Source organism: Microcebus murinus, chromosome 6 (genome assembly GCF_040939455.1).
Source record: "Microcebus murinus isolate Inina chromosome 6, M.murinus_Inina_mat1.0, whole genome shotgun sequence".
Classification (NCBI taxonomy): domain Eukaryota; kingdom Metazoa; phylum Chordata; class Mammalia; order Primates; family Cheirogaleidae; genus Microcebus; species Microcebus murinus.
In genome coordinates, this window is record NC_134109.1 from 68,305,232 (window position 1) to 68,321,466 (window position 16,235).

The 16,235-nt window shown below is 40.9% G+C and overlaps 1 protein-coding gene across 1 annotated transcript in view; it reads left to right on the forward strand.

Annotated features, from left to right (window-relative positions):
• The window catches only part of LOC105864436 (granzyme B-like), a 68,028-nt gene extending 67,608 nt beyond the window's left edge, over window positions 1-420 (forward strand). The window contains exon 5 of the mRNA XM_076004144.1: window positions 163-420. Within this exon, the coding sequence (XP_075860259.1) occupies window positions 163-360 (198 nt within the window). The 3' untranslated portion in view covers window positions 361-420. The remainder of the gene's footprint in view (window positions 1-162) is intronic.
• The last annotated feature ends 15,815 nt before the right edge of the window (window positions 421-16,235 follow it).

Genomic DNA, 16,235 nt, shown 5'->3' on the forward strand with positions numbered 1-16,235 from the left:
CACAGCTTGGGAGCTGAGGCCCCCGGGACATAACCTGCCCTCTGGTTTCCACATGCTGGCCATGCACGTCCCCCTTCCTTGGAGTGGCGGGGGTGGGGGGGGTTGGGCTTGAGATGGCAGGGACCAAGAGAGCAATAGCCAGTTCGCCCCCTATGTTCACAGGGGGACTCTGGAGGCCCTCTCGTGTGTGACAATGTGGCCCAGGGCATCGTCTCCCATGGACACCCAAATTGGACATCTCCATGTGTCTTCACAAGGATCTCGAGTTTCCTACCCTGGATAAAGAAAACCATGAAAAAGCTCCAACTGCGGAAAGCAGCCTCAGCCCCCTGTAAGACTAATCAAGTTCTCTGGACCTGAGCCCACATTCACACTGCGGGAGGGAGGTGCCAGCAGCTGAATAAATGTGCCCTAGCTAAATGGGAAGGCTGGTTTGTCATTTATTCATTGACTTCATTCACAGGCACCAGCTCTGTGTAGGCTGGCCAATGACACAGTTCTGCTGCTTCCTGCTTTCTTCTCTTCCCTCTCCCCTCACCACCCCCAATTTCCCACAAAGAGCATTGACCCAGCTGGGTTTTTTTGTTGTGTTTTGTTTTGTTTTTGAGACAGGGTCTCACTCTGTTGCCCAGGTTAGAGTTCCATGGCATCAGCCTAGCTCACAGCAACCTCAAACTCTTGGGCTCAAGCAATCCTACTGCCTCAGCCTCCCGAGTAGCTGGAACTATAGGCATGCGCCACCATGCCAGGCTAATTTTTTCCATTTTTGGTAGAGATGGGGTTTGGCTGTTGCTCAGGCTGGTCTCAAACTCCAGAGCTCATACAGTCTGCCAGCCTAGCCTACCAGAGTGCTAGGATTATAATCCTGAGCCATCGCGCACAGCCCCAGCTGCTTCTTATCCAGACCCGTGTCCATAGGGCCTGCCCTTCTGCCAGGGCTGCAGCTGAGCACCGTCAGGGGAAAACACAGACCGCTCTGGTCCTGGGCTCAGGGTGAACTGCTTACGTCCTTCCCCTGTGTTATGTGACAGAGAGGCAGGCACAGCCTGGGGTCTCTAAGAAGAGACACAGGCCCACCCCATGGAGGCTCCCCATCCTTTCCTGCCCCCTTCTGAGCTCAGGGCCCTGCTCGGCCTCCAGCCTCCCAGCTGCACCTTCTACGTCCCTGCTGAGAATTCCCAGAGTCCACCGGCTCCTGCCCTCTCCAGACCAGGCTGATCTGAGCTGACCCCTTCCTCATGTCTCCCCACCTAGGGTACCGGGATCATGGCCTGGCCTAGAGGGTCTCACAGGGACAAGGCCCACGCTGGCACCAGGCAGGACCCATGGAGGACAGGGCTGGCAAAGCCTCTCTCCAGAACACTTGGCCCCATCTCTCCCCTGCACTGGGCCAGCTCAACCCCTCACATCCAGCCCTGTGTGCCCTCATGCTCAGGGTCACTCAGCCACCTGGTCACCTGGTCACTCAGCAGTGTGAGCCCCTTTCAGCTTGTCCCTTTTGGTCACTGCCAACCTCTAGACTAAGACTCCCTGCTGGCCACTTGGGCTACATCAGCCTTTTGAGTTCAAAAGGATTCCTCTCTGCACAAGGACTGGGAAGCATCAGTTTTTCTATCAATCAACACACACTCATTGAGCACTTACTACGGGCCAGGCATTGGGGATAAACAGTGAGCACAACGACAGACTCTATCATCTGAGCCCAAGTGAAACTGACAGTGTCAAAAACTCACATCCAAACTGTTGAACTCCCTCCCTATCCTCCAGATTAGTCCACAAGACCTAGATCTAAGTGGGAAATCTATGGGAATGAAGTATTTCCATCTTATTTTTGTTTCTGACCACAGTTTATATGACTATTACTACATGTGAGTCTAGAACAGCAGGGTGTGGGATTTGGAAATGACTTTAACCCTTTAGTTTCTAGACACAAATTGTGATCACTGGAGCATCCTTTCACCTAGGTCGGCAGCTGGAGAAGACGAGGACCAGGGCAACCTTGTTTTCATTTGTTTTAAAAGTAGCAGGGGTGACTGTCATTGCGCAGATCCAAATCTCAGGGACTGCTCAGAAACACAGTACCTGTCATTAGTGCCAGCCCTTTCCCGTACAGAATCAAACTAGAATAACATGGTCTGGGGAAAATCTTAGAGAAATGATTTCTCTAAGATCATATTTAGTGGGGAAAAGTTGAGAGATTTTTCTCTAAGATCCCTAAAATTGTTTTCTCTGTCTTGAGCTGAAGGTCAAGCTGACTGCAGTACTGAGCCCCATCAGTTTGACAGGCAAAGAGCAGGGGAACTGGGTCTTCTGATTGGCTGGGGATTAACTCATAGGGTTGGGAAGTAGAAATTGTCTTCTTGCACTCATAAGTGCCCAGGTCACAAGACAAGTTGAGTGGCTTCCTTGGTATGGGCCACTGGTCTTACTGGGTCACCTGGTCCACCACAAGCCAGGGCCTGGGAGATAATCACAAAGACCAGCCTTAAGTTTCACGTGCATTATGTGATCTCTGGGAGCAATGAAGAAAGTTATTAAATTTTATGACCTTTAGGCAACTATAGGAGAGCAAGCTAAGGAACAATGGCTGGTGACATATATTCTAACTATGCCCATAACTTTGCACAGTTCAGGCCCCTACCACAGTTCCCCACTTATTGCCCTTTATTAATTTTATAAAATGTGGTTTCCGATTTGTGAACAGAATGTAGAAAATGAGTGCCATAGTCCCAGAGTGTCTTTTAGTGGAAGAAGAAACAGAAGCCCAGGAAACTGAAATGCCTGCTCCAACATCAAACAGCCAGTCGGCCACTGAGCCAGGGCTAGGCCCAGACCTCCAGAGTCCCCTCTTTCAGCCAGGGGATAAGTGTCCTCTCCAGAACTCCTCTTCACAGTCAAAGGCCTTCAAGGTCATCTGACACCCCCCATGATGCTTTTCCAGACTCTGCTCAGAAAACTGCCTGGAGTGGAACACCCCAGGCTCACCAGTAACCCAGTCTCTAATAACCCCTGGTGAGCCGGGTGGTGGGATGGAAACTTCTCAGCTTAGCCATCTCCCACTCACCTTGACCTTATGTGACTTGAATAAAGTTCTCCATGTGTCTGATCCTGTTTCCTATCTGTACGATGGAAATTTGACAGATGAATTACTGATTATGGCTCCCACAAAGGTTATGTGGATTAAATGAGGTAAGGTATGTAAATCCCCTTGCAATCCTACATACATAGTAAAACCTATACTCTCTGTTGCCCCATCCACTAGAAAGAAATAAATGTAAATCATACTTAAAAGTTGAAAGAAGAGCAAATGAAGATGCATTTCATACACACACACCACACACACAATTATACAGTCCAAAGATTGTTTTGAACAAAAATTACCATTGATATCATTTACAAAACTTGGAAAAAATATTTAAAGATGTATTACAAGGCCGGGCGCGGTGGCTCACGCTTGTAATCCTAGCACTCTGGGAGGCCGAGGCGGGCAGATTGCTCAAGGTCAGGAGTTCAAAACCAGCCTGAGCGAGACCCCATCTCTACTATAAAAATAGAAAGAAATTAATTGGCCAACCAATATATATATATATAAAAAATTAGCCAGGCATGGTGGCTCATGCCTGTAGTCCCAGCTACTCGGGAGGCTGAGGCAGGAGGATCGCTTGAGCCCAGGAGTTTGAGGTTGCTGTGAGCTAGGCTGACGCCATGGCACTCACTCTAGCCTAGGCAAGAAAGCGAGACTCTGTCTCAAAAAAAAAAAAAAAAAAAAAAGATGTATTACAACACAGGCCGGGCAAGGTGGCTCATGCCTGTAATCCTAGCATTCTGGGAGGCTGAGGCGGGTGGATTGCTCAAGGTCAGGAGTTCGAAACCAGCCTGAGCAAGAGTGAGACCCCATCTCTACTATAAAATAGAAAGAAATTAATTGGCCAACTAATATATATAGAAAAAATTAGCTGGGCATGGTGGCGCATGCCTGTAGTCCCAGCTACTCAGGAGGCTGAGGCACAAGGATTGCTTGAGCCCATGAGTTTGAGGTTGCTGTGAGCTAGGCTGACGCCACAGCATTTACTCTAGCCTGGGCAACAAAGCAAGACTCTGTCTCAAAAAAAAAAAAAAAAAGATCTATGACAGTGCTTCGAAGAGTACTAAAGAAGCAAACACTGGTGTGGCCAGGAGCCCAGAGACCTAATACAACATTATGCACCACTTGCCCCCTACATATTCTGCAGGTCACACACAGCAGCTACAAAACTGGAACGCTGAGTAAATAAAGTTTCCAGCTGTGAACACATACATAGTTCACACTTGAAAAAAATGGTGATGACTAAATGAATGAGGGAAGGAAGAAATAGGTAGGGAAGAAAGAAATCTGTAGCAAAAGATAAAATTAAATTACCTAGTTCTGATGTTTTAGTTCTATCTAGTTCTGGACGAAACTTATTGGGCATGACAAGGCTCTGGGACTAGAGTTTTCAACAGCCAGGCTGACACACTATAGACATTGCAGAACACCTCCTCATAGTGACATTATGATGTATTTATCTGGGAAAATCCTGCCTGTCAGCATGGCTGTGTTTCAGTGAGAAGCCTGGGCTCTAGCCACCCACGCCCAGGTGACATTCTTCCTCTGCCAGTGGGGAGGGAGGTGGCTACTGGGAAAATGGAGATGCAGGGCAAAGGTGCCCTGTGACCTTGGTGGACATGTCTATGAGGCTGATGGACCCTTTTCTCTGAGCACCTTTCTCTGCTAAGAGACCTACACTGACCCCATTCAGAGTTATAGAAAAAGTCTCATTCTTTGACCTTTTTTTTCCAGATTCCATGGAATTTGGTGTATAGTGGTATAGGAAATTAGAAATATTTCACCCCAAAATATATTCCTTTCATCTATTTGTGGCTGGCTGCCGCAGAAGTGATACTTACAAGGCTGTCTTTTGCGGGAGGAAATTTGCATCTGTGGAGAATCTCCATTAGAGCAGCCAGGTCTTTCCTTACCCAATCCACAAAAGACTGACTGAGAGGCTGAAACTTTAAAGTTCTGAAAAGAAACATTTACCATCTGTTCTCTCTGAGGGCTGCTACCTGTGAGGCTTTACCTGCATGACAGGACCACCCTTGCCAGCTAAGCTTCCCTTCTCGCTGCCATAACCTGTCTTGCCTCCCAAAACCTATTGGGCTACAATCCAAGCCCCCATTCTTTATGGACCTCTGTACCTCATACAGGAGCTGAATGTTCATTCTGAAGTTTCCAGTGATACACATTAAATAAAATTTATGTGTCTTTTTCTCCAATTAGTCAATCTGCCTCATGTCAGTGATTTTCCAGTGAACCATTGCAGGCCAAGGGCCCTAGGTCCCTACAGTAGTGAACATTAGATGCCCTGGAATCAAACTATGGTGCTCAGACCCTGGCTGCTCCCTCCTCACTGTGTGAAATCGAGTAAGTTACTTAACTTCTCTGGATCACAACCATTTTCTCTAAAATTACAGTGTTAACTGAAGAAATTGACAAGACTCTGACCACTGAATGTTAACCTTCTCTTTTGCCCAAAAAATTCCTTTTTAAGGGAGTCCTGCCTACAGATGATAAAGCTCAGTAAAGAGGTTTTTATGATGTGATTCACTTCCCAACCTGAAATAATTCAGGTAATTATTACAACTTAAAGTAATCCAGTAATTATTCCAGCATAGCATCACGTAAAGCTCCTTATCTTAACTCAGGCATTCCTTTCCTAGTCTTTTGGAAACATCCTAACTCTGTCAGCCAACTGTCAACTAAAGAATCCCTAAATCTACCTGTCACTTGTAAGCGCCAACTTTGAGACGTCCCATGTATAGGGGCCAAACCAATGGATGCCTTCCATGAATTGATTTATGACTTTACCTGTAATTCCTGTCTCTCCAAAATGTGTAAAACCAAACTGAAGACAGCAAGCCCACTTGCTCAAGGCTTCTTGGGTTGGCTCTGGGCCATGGTCCTCAAATTTGGCTCAGAATAAACCTCCTTAAATTCTTTTACAGAGTGTATCTTCTTATCTGTGGGCAGCTCATAAATCTGCAAAGGAGAGCTTTATTTCTCACAACGGGTTGCAGCCTTGGGTTACTATCTTGGCAGGCCGGGAAACAGAGCTCCAGGCAGAACCCAGAGATGGGAGCTCAGAGGGATGCAGAAATTCATGCCAAGTGACATGGCCAAACACACATATTAAACAAGCTATAGGAGGAGTCATCAATATTATGAAAGAAGACACATGTGTATGCACAATCAGCTTCATGCCCCTCTATGGGTCCGTGTTCAGAACTGGCTGCCCTCTGGTTGTCAAAAGGTGAAGCAAGGACGTAAAACCCTCTCTGCACAAGCTCCGAAGACTCCGTGGTTGGTGCTCTCTCCTAGGGAAGAATGCTGGTCTGGATCATGAAATTGGTTTCCGTTTAGCCCTTAGGAAAAAAGCATGATGGCCGTTAGCAAGGAAGGAAGCATAATGAGGCGAGTCTGACCTCCCATCCTGTCATGGCTAGAATTCAGTTTTACGGTTTCTCTGGGCTCCCCTTGGCCCAGAGGGCATCTGTTCAGTCAGTGGGGGGCTTAAGATTTTATTTTGGTTCACAAGACATAGTATCAATACCTTACATAATTGTTGTGGGTATTCTACCATATAAAGAACATAAAGCACTTAAAAACATAAGACCACAGCAAAGTTTAGTACCTATTATAATATAAACTACTTGTTTGCTCATCTTTTCAACAAACTAATTAGCCATGTTCTGTTTCCAAGATATGTTTTTAATTTTTTCTTGCACTTGTCACCATATTCCATTTCAATCAACATTCTTAACATCATCAAGTCACAGAACTTTTTGGCTATCATCTTATCTTTGGCTAATTATTGGTCCCATATTTAGGTAGGACAGACAGAAATGTTATAAGACCTGATGTTCTCTACCTTACAGGCACCAGCTCTCCTCAAAATATTAAAGAAAAGATATGCCAACCCACATGCTCTGGAGAGCTGTGCTCTTTTGACACGGTGACCTCCACCAGACCAGACCCTCTGACCAGATCCCAAATGACAAGCTATCATTGTTCCCTGGCACCTATCTTCAGAGACATGGAGTGAGCCATCTAGCCCACCACACATAACTGTTATTGGCCCAAATCCCGAGTTACCTTAGGGCATCATTTCCATCAGCCAGCCACTAGGTAAGCTGGATCAGAAACAAAACCACCAGGCTAAGGTCCTGGACAAATCCTAAATCAGATGAGTGAGGGAACATCACTACCAATAATATGACAAATAAATATGTACTGTCAAGCATAGAATCTGTAAAATAAAAGAGAAAGAGGAAAGAAACATGAAATACGATTTGCTTCTATTAACAACTTTCCTTAAGCACCAAAGAGTCATGTCTTCCTTCCTCCTTTTGAAAATGTAGAAGAGAGCTGTCACCCAGAAAAGAGTGAATGGGGGAGGCAGGAGCCCCAGAGAAGAGATGTCGCCCATTCAGAATGTTGAGACAGTGACAAAGGAAGAGGAGAGATTTGAACAATTGATTGAAGAGATTTCACCTAATCCATGAGACATGGGCCAGACCTGCACAGCAAGCGTGGTGAAATACATCCCTCGTAGTAGATACTAGTTTGCTAGCAATGGGCCACATCAGCCCACCTGTGGCTTGAGCTGCACTTCAAGTTCCCAGGCACCCAAGCATCTCTAAGCTGTTCTGCCTCAAGGCACTCTCTAAAGCTGGAGGAATTGGCTCCATGTCACCCCACCTGTTGCTTGAGCTGCACTTCAAGTTCCCAGGCACCCAAGCATCTCTAAGCTGTTCTGCCTCAAGGTACTCTCTAAAGCTGGAGGAACTGGCTCCATCCAAAAGCAGTCTCAGCCCTCAAGTACAGAAGAGTTAATACTTCCAGAGACAACATTCAACCAATGAGAGATGGGGAGTGGCAAGCTAATGACCCAGCCTCTTGAATTTCAGAAAGACAATGCTGACATCCATTCTTTATGGATCCTCAAAGAGCCCCCAGCAGAATACAGCTCTGGTTCCCACAGCAATAAACACCTTGGGAATGCACTCTGGGTTAGCTCTCCTTTTCCCATCTAATTCTTCGTACTTCTTTGCTCCAGTACCTTGAATCACCTCTTAAATGAATTAATTACCTCTAATGCTTGCCTCAGGCATGGTTTTTCAGTGGAACACTCAAATTAAGATGTTACTGTATTGGGTTGAATAGTGTCCCTCCCCCAAAAAATTTATGTTCACCCAGAACCTGTAAATGCAAATTTATTTGGAAATAGAGTCTTTGGAAATGTCACCAAGTTAAAATAAGTTCATACTGGATTAGGCTGGCCTATAATCCAATGTCTGGTGTCCCTTTAAAAGACGGAAATTTAGACATGGACACAAAAGAACACCATCTGACAACAGTTACAGAGATTGGAGCAATGCGTGCATATACCACAGAGTGCCAAGGAATGTTGGCTATCCCTAGAAGGCAGGAGAAGCATGGAACAGACTCCCTCAGATGCCTCCAGAAGGAACCAACTCTGCTGATATCTTGATTTCAGGCTCCTGGCTTCCAGAACAATGAGGGAATAATTTTTGTTCTTTGTTGCCATCAGCTTGTGGTACTTTGTTATGGCAGCCATAGTAAACTAGTGCAATACCCTAAAGTGTATTAGTCAGTGTCCCCCTCAAAACCTAGGAGCCCTGCAAATATTTTAAAATAGAAGGAGTTTATGACAGGAAACTGATTCCATGAGAGAAGCTAAAGAGGGAAAAGGGAAGCAATCCAGAGAGGAGCAATAGCAGGAATCTGCTGCCACACCTAACTGGAGTTTTGAGCCGTAGGGAATGTTTCCAGAATCCCAGGTCACCTGAAAGGATCTGAAACCTTATCTGGCCTTTTAGGTGAGTGCTGGAGGCAAGAGAGGAGCAGGGGAGTCATCCAGAGACAGTTCCTGTGTCACAGAGCAGAAGAGCAGAAACATGAGGGCTGCATCTGAAAGCAACCTGGGCAAGGAACCAAACCAACAACCCCACTCCAACCCCACAAGACTCAAAGGAAGAAAGTTTGAGCTCTTCTTTTTAAAACAGATTACTAGGACCCATGCTACCACTGGTACAAGGTAAGATCTGACAGATGAGACACACTATGAAGAAACAGTGTCAGACAGTAATGATCATGACAGTACAAAGAATGGGAAGCCCTTCACCAGTCAGGTCTCTGTAAAGCCCTGTCCAAGCAAAGGAATGATTGAATCTAGGTTTTCTATCATACTCAGCAAGCTTCCCTATAGGTATTCAAATAATTCAATTTCAATCTTTTTTAGATGACATAGTAATCTTTCTCCAGGGAATTTATCCTAAAGAAGGAAAAGGGGCTTTGTGCAAGAAGATGTTCATCATATATGTATAATAGACAAAATTGCAATAGATAAAAGAGATGAAAATTAAGTGCATTAGATAAAAGAGATGAAAATCGTGATTAAATAGCCATAACTCTAAATTGATATTGATAGTGAACAGTGCTACCATGTCTTTGGAAAGCAATTTAGCAATAAGTACAAAACATCCTAGAAATGCATATATACTTTAATCTCGCAATCCTACTTCTAGTAGTTAATATAAAAGTTGGATAAGTATTTAAAGATCTGTATAAAAGGTTGTCCATTGATGTATCATTTATACTACTAAAAAAAAAAAAGAAACAACTGAGATGTTCAGTAAAAGGAGATTGCTTAAGTAAATTATGTCACATCTACAGGACAGAATAAGATGCAGTTATTAACACTATTTAAGTTCTCACTTCTGAAGTGTGGGCTGAGCATAGTGACTTCCTTCCAAAGAGCACAGTATGGAAAAAGGGAATTAAAAGAGTAATTTTTCGGCGGGAAATCTGACAGCGGGAAATCTACCTTAGCCAGGTGATTAAGGTCAACAGTGATAAGTCAGGTTGATAGTATGTAACCTTGATATGGTGTGATAAAAATGGTAGTTTACTTCAGTGATCTTCCACCAAAAACCCATAATTCCAGTCTAATCATGAGCAAAACATGAGACCAATCCCAATAAAGGAACACTGCAAAATGCATGGCTACAATCCCTCAGAAATGTCAAGGTCATCAAAAACAAGCAAAGTACCAGAAACTATCACAGCCCAAAGGAACCTAAGGAGACATGACAATTAAATGTAACATGTTACCCTGGGTAGGATCCTGGATCAGAAGATCCGAAGGAGGATATTAGGTAAAAAACAAATAAAAAATAACAACTGATGGCCAGGCACAGTGGCTCACGCCTTTAATTCTCGCACTCTGGGATGCCTCGGTGGGCAGCTTCCTCAAGACCAAGAGTTCAAAACCAGCCTGAGCAAGAGCGAGACCATGTCTCCACTAAAGATAGAAAGAAATTAGCCAGACAATTAAAAATATATAGAAAAAAAATTAGCCGGGCATGGTGGCACATGCCTGTAGTCCCAGGTACTCGGGAGGCTGAGGCAGTAGGATTGCTTGAGCCCAGGAGTTTAAGTTTGCTGTGAGCTAGGCTGATGCCATAGCACTAGTGTGGGCAACAGAGTGACACTCTGTCTCAAAAAAAAAAAAAATAATAATAACAACTGAATAAACTATGGACTGGAGTTAATAATGATGTATCCATACCAGTTCATCAATTGTAATAAATGTACTATACTAATGTAAAATATTAGTAATAGATAAAATTGGGTATGGGGTATATCTAAAACTATACCAAAAAAACAAAACTCATTTAAAAGTAAAAATAATATACTATAAATGGAAAATTCCTTGATAGAGAAGAATGTTCTCTCTACATTTTCAACTTAAAAAAGGTTAGACTATCTTATATGTAGCAGAATACCATTTGAATTATGAAAATATAATTTGCATGGGGGGAAATATTTTGAAAAATATACCAAAATTTTAACGGTGGTTGTCAGTAGTAATTTCATTTCTTATATACTCAATTGTAATACACATGAACAATAAATGATGTTTACTAATAAATTCTTAATGTCATCGTGAAATGCATATACTGTTTTATGTTAAGTGATATAGTATATCAAAGATTATGTCCAGTGTTGTAACAACTATTCAAACATATATTTGATATATGGATACACAGACACACATTTGTGTGTGTGCATGTGTATACATTTATTCAACAGAAACTTATTATAATGAAAATTATTTGTTCAAAGGTATCTTATAGCCTACTGGCTAATTTTTTCTTCTATTTTTCAACATTCTCTAAATCTTTAATGTAACAATGTATTTAGAAAAGTAAGTTTGTTTTTAAAATGTTCACCTTGGAAAAGATTAAACTGAAAACACGGGGTTTGCTGAATGCCATTGATCAGTGCACTTAGACTATGGGGAAATTATTCTAGGTATAAAAGTAATCTATTCTTATCCTAAAAAGGAAGTTAAATGCAGAAAATGTAAATGAAAAAATTAAAACTGTTGATAATTCTACCACCCCAAGATCATCATCTTTAATGCCTAAGCATATTTCCTTCCACTAGTTTTCTAGGTGTTCACAAGGTTCCTTTAACTTTGTGTTCCTTTAACAGAATTGCATTGGGGCTGTTTAGAACTCATAATGTTTCGTTTCCATGACTCTTTTCTCTGTCTTCACGTTGCTAAGAGTTTCCGGATGAACTGTGTACATTTGTTTATGGACAGCCTAGGACTGTGAGGCCCAGGAGTATCAGACACATGCTCTCTGGACACCGGGCAGAGCAAACTTACTGGACAGTTGCTGTTTGTCTAGCATTCATTTCCCCATCACCTGGCAACAGCAAGCAGCACTTCTTGAGGGGAATCCCCCTGCTCCCCACACTCAGGAACCATGGTTGGGGTAGGACAGTCCCCACCTCAGCTTAAGGAGTGCTAAATGCCCAAAGCATAAACGAACCAGGCCACTTAATTTTAATGGAACCAATGATAATTTGGGGGAGGGGGGAAAGGGCATTTATTGAAACCTTAAAATCTGTACCCCCATAATATGCCGAAATAAAAAAAATGATAATTTGTTTCAATCCAAAGAATATTAAATCCAGGACTTTTGCTGAAAATCTTGGAATAAGAGAAGCTCTCTTTCTCACAGAATGTTTACATTTAAAGAGGGCATTCCAAATATTCCCAAAAGATAAGTCTGTGGTGGTGGTAAGACAGGAAGTGGGTTACCACGTGGGGTATTTGTTTGGTGTATTCAACTCTGCATACTGCTAAGGTGAGTACGACCTGTTTTAATTAAGGGGGTACAAGTGTTTTGTTTTTGTTACATGGATATCTTGTGAAATGCTTCAGTCAGGGCTTTTTGTGTGCCCATCTCCAGAATAGTGTTCAGTGTGCCAATTAGTAAATTGTATAGGATTTTTATTTCAAAGTATTAATTAAGAGGGTACAAATGCTTTTATTATAAGGATATCTTACATAATGCTTCAGTCAGGGCTTGTGTGTGCCCATCACCAGAATGCTATTCATTGTACCCAGTAGGTAAGTTTTTATTGCACACACATATGTTAGTCCTCCCCATTCTTGGTTTCTCGTGTCCATTATCTCACGTTGTGCCCATGTGTACCCAGCTATTAACTTCCACTTATTAGTGAGAACATATAGTGTTTGGTTTTCCATTCCTGAGATACTTCAGTTAGTATAATGGTCTCTGGTTTATTCCATGTTGCTGTAAATGACATTATTTCATTCCTTTTTTGGCTGAGTAGTACTCTATAGTATACATATATCACACTTTCTTTATCTTCCCATGAATTGATCTCACATCTTTCAATTGTGAATTGTGCTACAATAAACATTCAAGTGCAGGTGTCTTTTTGATAAAATGAATTTATTTCCTTTGGGTAGATACCCATCAGTGGGATTACTGGATTGAATGATAGATCTAAATGTATTTCTTTGAGGAATCTACATACTGTTTTCCATAGAGGTTGTACTAATATGATACCCCACAAATAGTGTATAAGCATTCCTTTCTTAATGCATCCATGTAAAGATCTATTGTTTTGTTTTTAGCTTTCTAATAACTGCCTTTCTTTTAAGGGGAAGGTGGTATTGCCTTATAGTTTTGATTTTTATTCCTCTGATGATTAGTGATGTTGAGTATATTTTGATGTTTGTTGATCATTTCTCTATTTTCGTTCAAAAAACTTCTGTTCATGTGTTTTGCCCATTTTTTGATGGGCTCCTTTGTTTTTATCTTGCTGATTTGTAAGAGTTCTTTGTAGATTCTGGATATCAGTTCTTAATCAGATGTATAGTTTGTGAATATGTTCTCCCATTCTGTGGGTTGTTTATTGACTCTGTTGCATATTTTCTTTGCTGTGCAAAAGTTTTTAATTTAATTAACTCCTGTTAATTTATTATTGTTGTTGAAGTGACAGATAAGGAATTCTAAATATGGATTATGAGAAAGTTCAATGAGATCCAAGAGAAAATTGAAAACAAACTCAAAGAAACCAGAAAAATGATTGCAGAAATGAATAAAAAATTTGCTAAAGAGATAGACATATTTAAAACAAATAAATAGAACTTCTGGAAATGAAAAATTCACGTAGATAAATTCAAAACACAGTGGAAAGTTTTAAGAGTAGACTAGACAAACCAGAAGAAAAAATTTCAATCTTCAAAACAACTCTTTCTAATTAACCTAGTCAGTCAAAAACAAAAAAGGAAAACAAAGAATCAAGAGGAACAAACAAAGTCTATAAAAAATATGAAATGATTATAAAATGGCCAAATATAAGAATCATAGCCATCCCTGAGGGTCAAAAAGAAAAAGCACAAGGCCTGGAAAACCTATTGCATGGAATAATTGAGAAAAATTTCTCTGTTCTTACTAGGGAATTAAACATTCAAGTACTAGAAGCTCAACAAACACCTGGGACAGTCATTGCAAAAAGGGAATCAGCAAGGCATATAGTCATCAGACTGGACAAAGTCGACAGGAAGGAGGAACTCCTATGAGCCATGAGGTAAAAACATCAAGTAACATATAAAGAAAAACTCATGAGATTAACAGGTGATTTCTCAAAAGAAACTTTGCAAGCCAGAAGGGAATGGACTCCTATCTTTAGTCTCCTTAAATAGAACAACTGTCAGCCAAAAATTGTGTATACTGCTAAGCTAAGTTTCAAAAATGAAGGGGAAATAACATTTTTCACAGGTAAGTAGATACTAAGGGTATTTGTCACTACTAGACCCACCCTAAAAGAAATGCACCAAAAATTTTGTATACTGCTAAACTAAGTCTCATAAATGAAGGGGAAATAAAGTTTTTCACAGATAAGTAAATACTAAGGGATTTTGTCATTACCAGACCCACCTTACAAGAAATGCTCAAAAGTCCATTATACATGCAACAACACATTAGATACCAACCAGTATAACCCAAAATTTATAGCTCACAGCTCTTATAAACCAATAGCACAAGAGGAATACAAAACAATAAGGTGTCATTCAACATGTTGAACAGAATAGCATCCCACATATCACTACTAACACTCAACATGAATGGTCTGAATGTCCAACTTAAAAGTCATAGACTGACTGAACGGATGAAAAAACACAACCCAAATATTTGCTGTCTCCTAGAAACACATCTAAACTGTAAGGACTCACACAGCCTCAAGGTAACGGAATGGACAAAAATATTCCATGCAAATAGAAACCAAAGATGAGGTGGTGTCACTATTTTTAAATCAGATAAAATAGAATTTAAATCAACAGTGGTTAAAAGGGAAAAAAAAGATGGTCGTTATATAATGGTAAGAGAACAATTCAATAAGAAGACATAACAATCCCAAATATATAGGCACATAACACTGGAGCTCTGAGCTTCATAAAGCAAATTGTTCTAGATGAAACCAAAGAAATAAACACTAACAACTTAATACTTGGGGACCTCAACACTCCACTGACAGAATTGACAGGTCATCAAAGCACAAAATGAATAAATAAACACCAAACTTAAACAATATTTTAGAACAAATGGACCTAGCACTCATTTATAGAACATTCTTTCCAGAAACTACTGCATATACTTCTTTTTCCTTAGCAACTGAGTCATTCTCAAAGACTAATCACATCTAATGCCACAAAACAAGTATTAGCACATGCAAAATCATCAAAATCATACCATGTATCTTCTCAGACCACAGTGGAATAAAACTAGAAATCAATTCCAAGGGAAACACTTAAATACACACAAAGTTAGGGAATTTAAACAACCTGTTGCTGAATGATCCTTAGGTCAGTGATGACATTAAGATGGAAATGAAAACATTCCTCAAACTGTATGACAAAGGGGTCAAAACTATAGCTTCCAAAATCTAAGGGATATAGAAACAGTAGCCATAAGTGGAAAGTTCATAGACTTAAGTGCCCACATCCAAAGGACAGAAAGATCACAAATTAACAATCTAATGTCACATCTCAAGGAATGAGAAAAAGATGAACAAAACAAACCCAAAGCCAACAGAAGAAACGAAATAACAAAGCTCTTAGTAGAACAAAACATATGGAAACAAAAACAATACAAAAGATCAATTAAAGAAAAAGTTGATGCTTGAAAACATAAATAAAATGAATAGACCACTAACCAGCTTAACCAGAAATGGAAGACAAAGGACTCAATCAGAGATGAAAATGGAGACTTTACAACTGATACACAGAAATACAAAATATCATCTACAAATACTATGAAAACCTCTACACAAAAAAACTACAAAACCTAGTGAAAATGGAAAATGCTTGAAAACATACAACTTCCCATGCCTTAATCAAGAAGAAATACAAACCAACTTCTATTGAAACAGACCAATAATAAGCAGTGAAAGACATAATAAAAAAAATCTAACAATAAAAAGCCCCTGACCTGACAGATTCACAGGCAAATTCTACCAGACATAAAAAGAACTGGTACCTATCCTACAGAAACTACTTCATAACATCGAAGAGGGAAATCTCCCTAATCTGAAACTAGTATCATCCTGATTCCAAACCCAGGAGTGAACACACTAAAAAAGAAAACTACAGACCAATATCTCTTATGAACATAGATGCAAAACTCCTTAACAACAAAATGCTAGCAAACTAAATTCAACAAACAATCAAAAAATAATCCACCATAATCAAGTGGATCTCATCCCACGGATGCAAGGATGATTTAACCTACACAAATCAATAAAT